Genomic DNA, 1,492 nt, shown 5'->3' on the forward strand with positions numbered 1-1,492 from the left:
CCAGACCGGGACCGGCAAGACCTACACCATGCAGGGGGCCTGGGCGGAGCCGGAGAAGCGGGGCATCATCCCCATCTCCTTCGAGCACATCTTCACCCACATCTCCCGCTCGCAGAACCAGCAGTACCTGGTGAGGGCCTCGTACCTGGAGATCTACCAGGAGGAGATCAGGGACCTCCTCGCCAAGGACCAGAGCAAGAAGCTGGAGCTGAAGGAGAACCCCGAGACGGGGGTGTACATCAAGGACCTCTCCTCCTTCGTGACCAAGAACGTCAAGGAGATCGAGCACGTGATGAACCTGGGGAGCCAGACGCGGTCCGTGGGCAGCACCAACATGAACGAGCACAGCTCCCGCTCCCACGCCATCTTCCTCATCACCATCGAGTGCAGTGAGACGGGGCCGGACGGCGAGGAGCACATCCGCGTGGGCAAGCTCAACCTGGTGGACCTGGCCGGCAGCGAGCGCCAGAGCAAAATGGGGGCCCACGGAGAGCGCCCCAAGGAAGCCTCCAAGATCAACCTCTCCCTCTCTGCCCTGGGCAATGTCATCTCCGCCCTCGTGGACGGCAAGAGCACACACATCCCCTACCGGGACTCCAAGCTGACCCGCCTGCTGCAGGACTCCCTCGGGGGCAACGCCAAGACAATCATGGTGGCCACCTTGGGCCCGGCCTCTCACAGCTACGACGAGAGCCTCTCCACCCTCAGGTTCGCCAACAGGGCCAAGAACATCAAGAACAAGCCCCGGGTGAACGAGGACCCCAAGGACACCTTGCTGCGGGAGTTTCAGGAGGAGATCGTCCGGCTGAAAGCCCAGCTAGAGAAACGCGGCATGCTGGGGAAGAAGAGGAGAAGGAGCAGCCGGAGGAAGAAAGCGGTGGATGGAGAAAGCGCCATGGAGAACGAAGGGGAGGACGACAACGAGGATGGCCTGGAGAAGAACATGGAGAATTACTTGAAGGAGCAGAAGGAGAGGCTGGAAGAGGAGAAAGCCGCTATCCAGGATGACCACAGCCTGGTGAGCGAGGAGAAGCAGAAGCTGCTGCAGGAGAAGGAGAAGATGATAGAGGATCTGCGGAAGGAGCAGGAGGCCACAGAGCTGCTGGCCACCAAGTACAAGGTAGGTGTCGCCACGTGCCGTTGGGAGCGATGCTGGGGGAAGACCTGCTTTGCCTCCAGCCCCTCGTGGGTGCTTGAATGGGTCCCGAGCAGGGTGTCCGAGCAGGGTGCCCAAGGGCAGCCCCATGCTCCTGTGTAGCGGTGGGCCACCCTCAGACATGGACCTGCATGGGGACCTTGTGTGGGAGCTCCTGGGGGTGCGGGGTGGGAAGGGCCGTGAGGGAGTGAATCACTGGTGGCACGAGTTTGCTGTGCTCAGCTCTTGTCCCCCTCGGCACAACAAAGCACCTTACGGCGGGCTGGGGGAGCGGTGCTGCAGAGTCGTCCCCGGTGGCCCCGGGAACACGCCCAGGGCTGGGGCTGGGGACGCGGC

The 1,492-nt window shown here is 62.8% G+C and overlaps 1 protein-coding gene across 1 annotated transcript; it reads left to right on the top strand.

Moving 5' to 3' along the window:
• Positions 1-4: 4 nt before the first annotated feature.
• Positions 5-1,120, top strand: LOC104084333 (kinesin-like protein KIF3C; the record flags this gene model as incomplete). The annotated part of the gene is made up of 1 exon (XM_009588116.1): positions 5-1,120. A coding segment is annotated over one exon (1,116 nt), but the record flags the coding sequence as incomplete, so codon positions are not given.
• Positions 1,121-1,492: the final 372 nt, after the last annotated feature.

The sequence above is a fragment of the Fulmarus glacialis genome, unplaced genomic scaffold (assembly GCF_000690835.1).
Source record: "Fulmarus glacialis isolate BGI_N327 unplaced genomic scaffold, ASM69083v1 Scaffold48451, whole genome shotgun sequence".
In the NCBI taxonomy this organism is placed as follows: Eukaryota; Metazoa; Chordata; class Aves; order Procellariiformes; family Procellariidae; genus Fulmarus; species Fulmarus glacialis.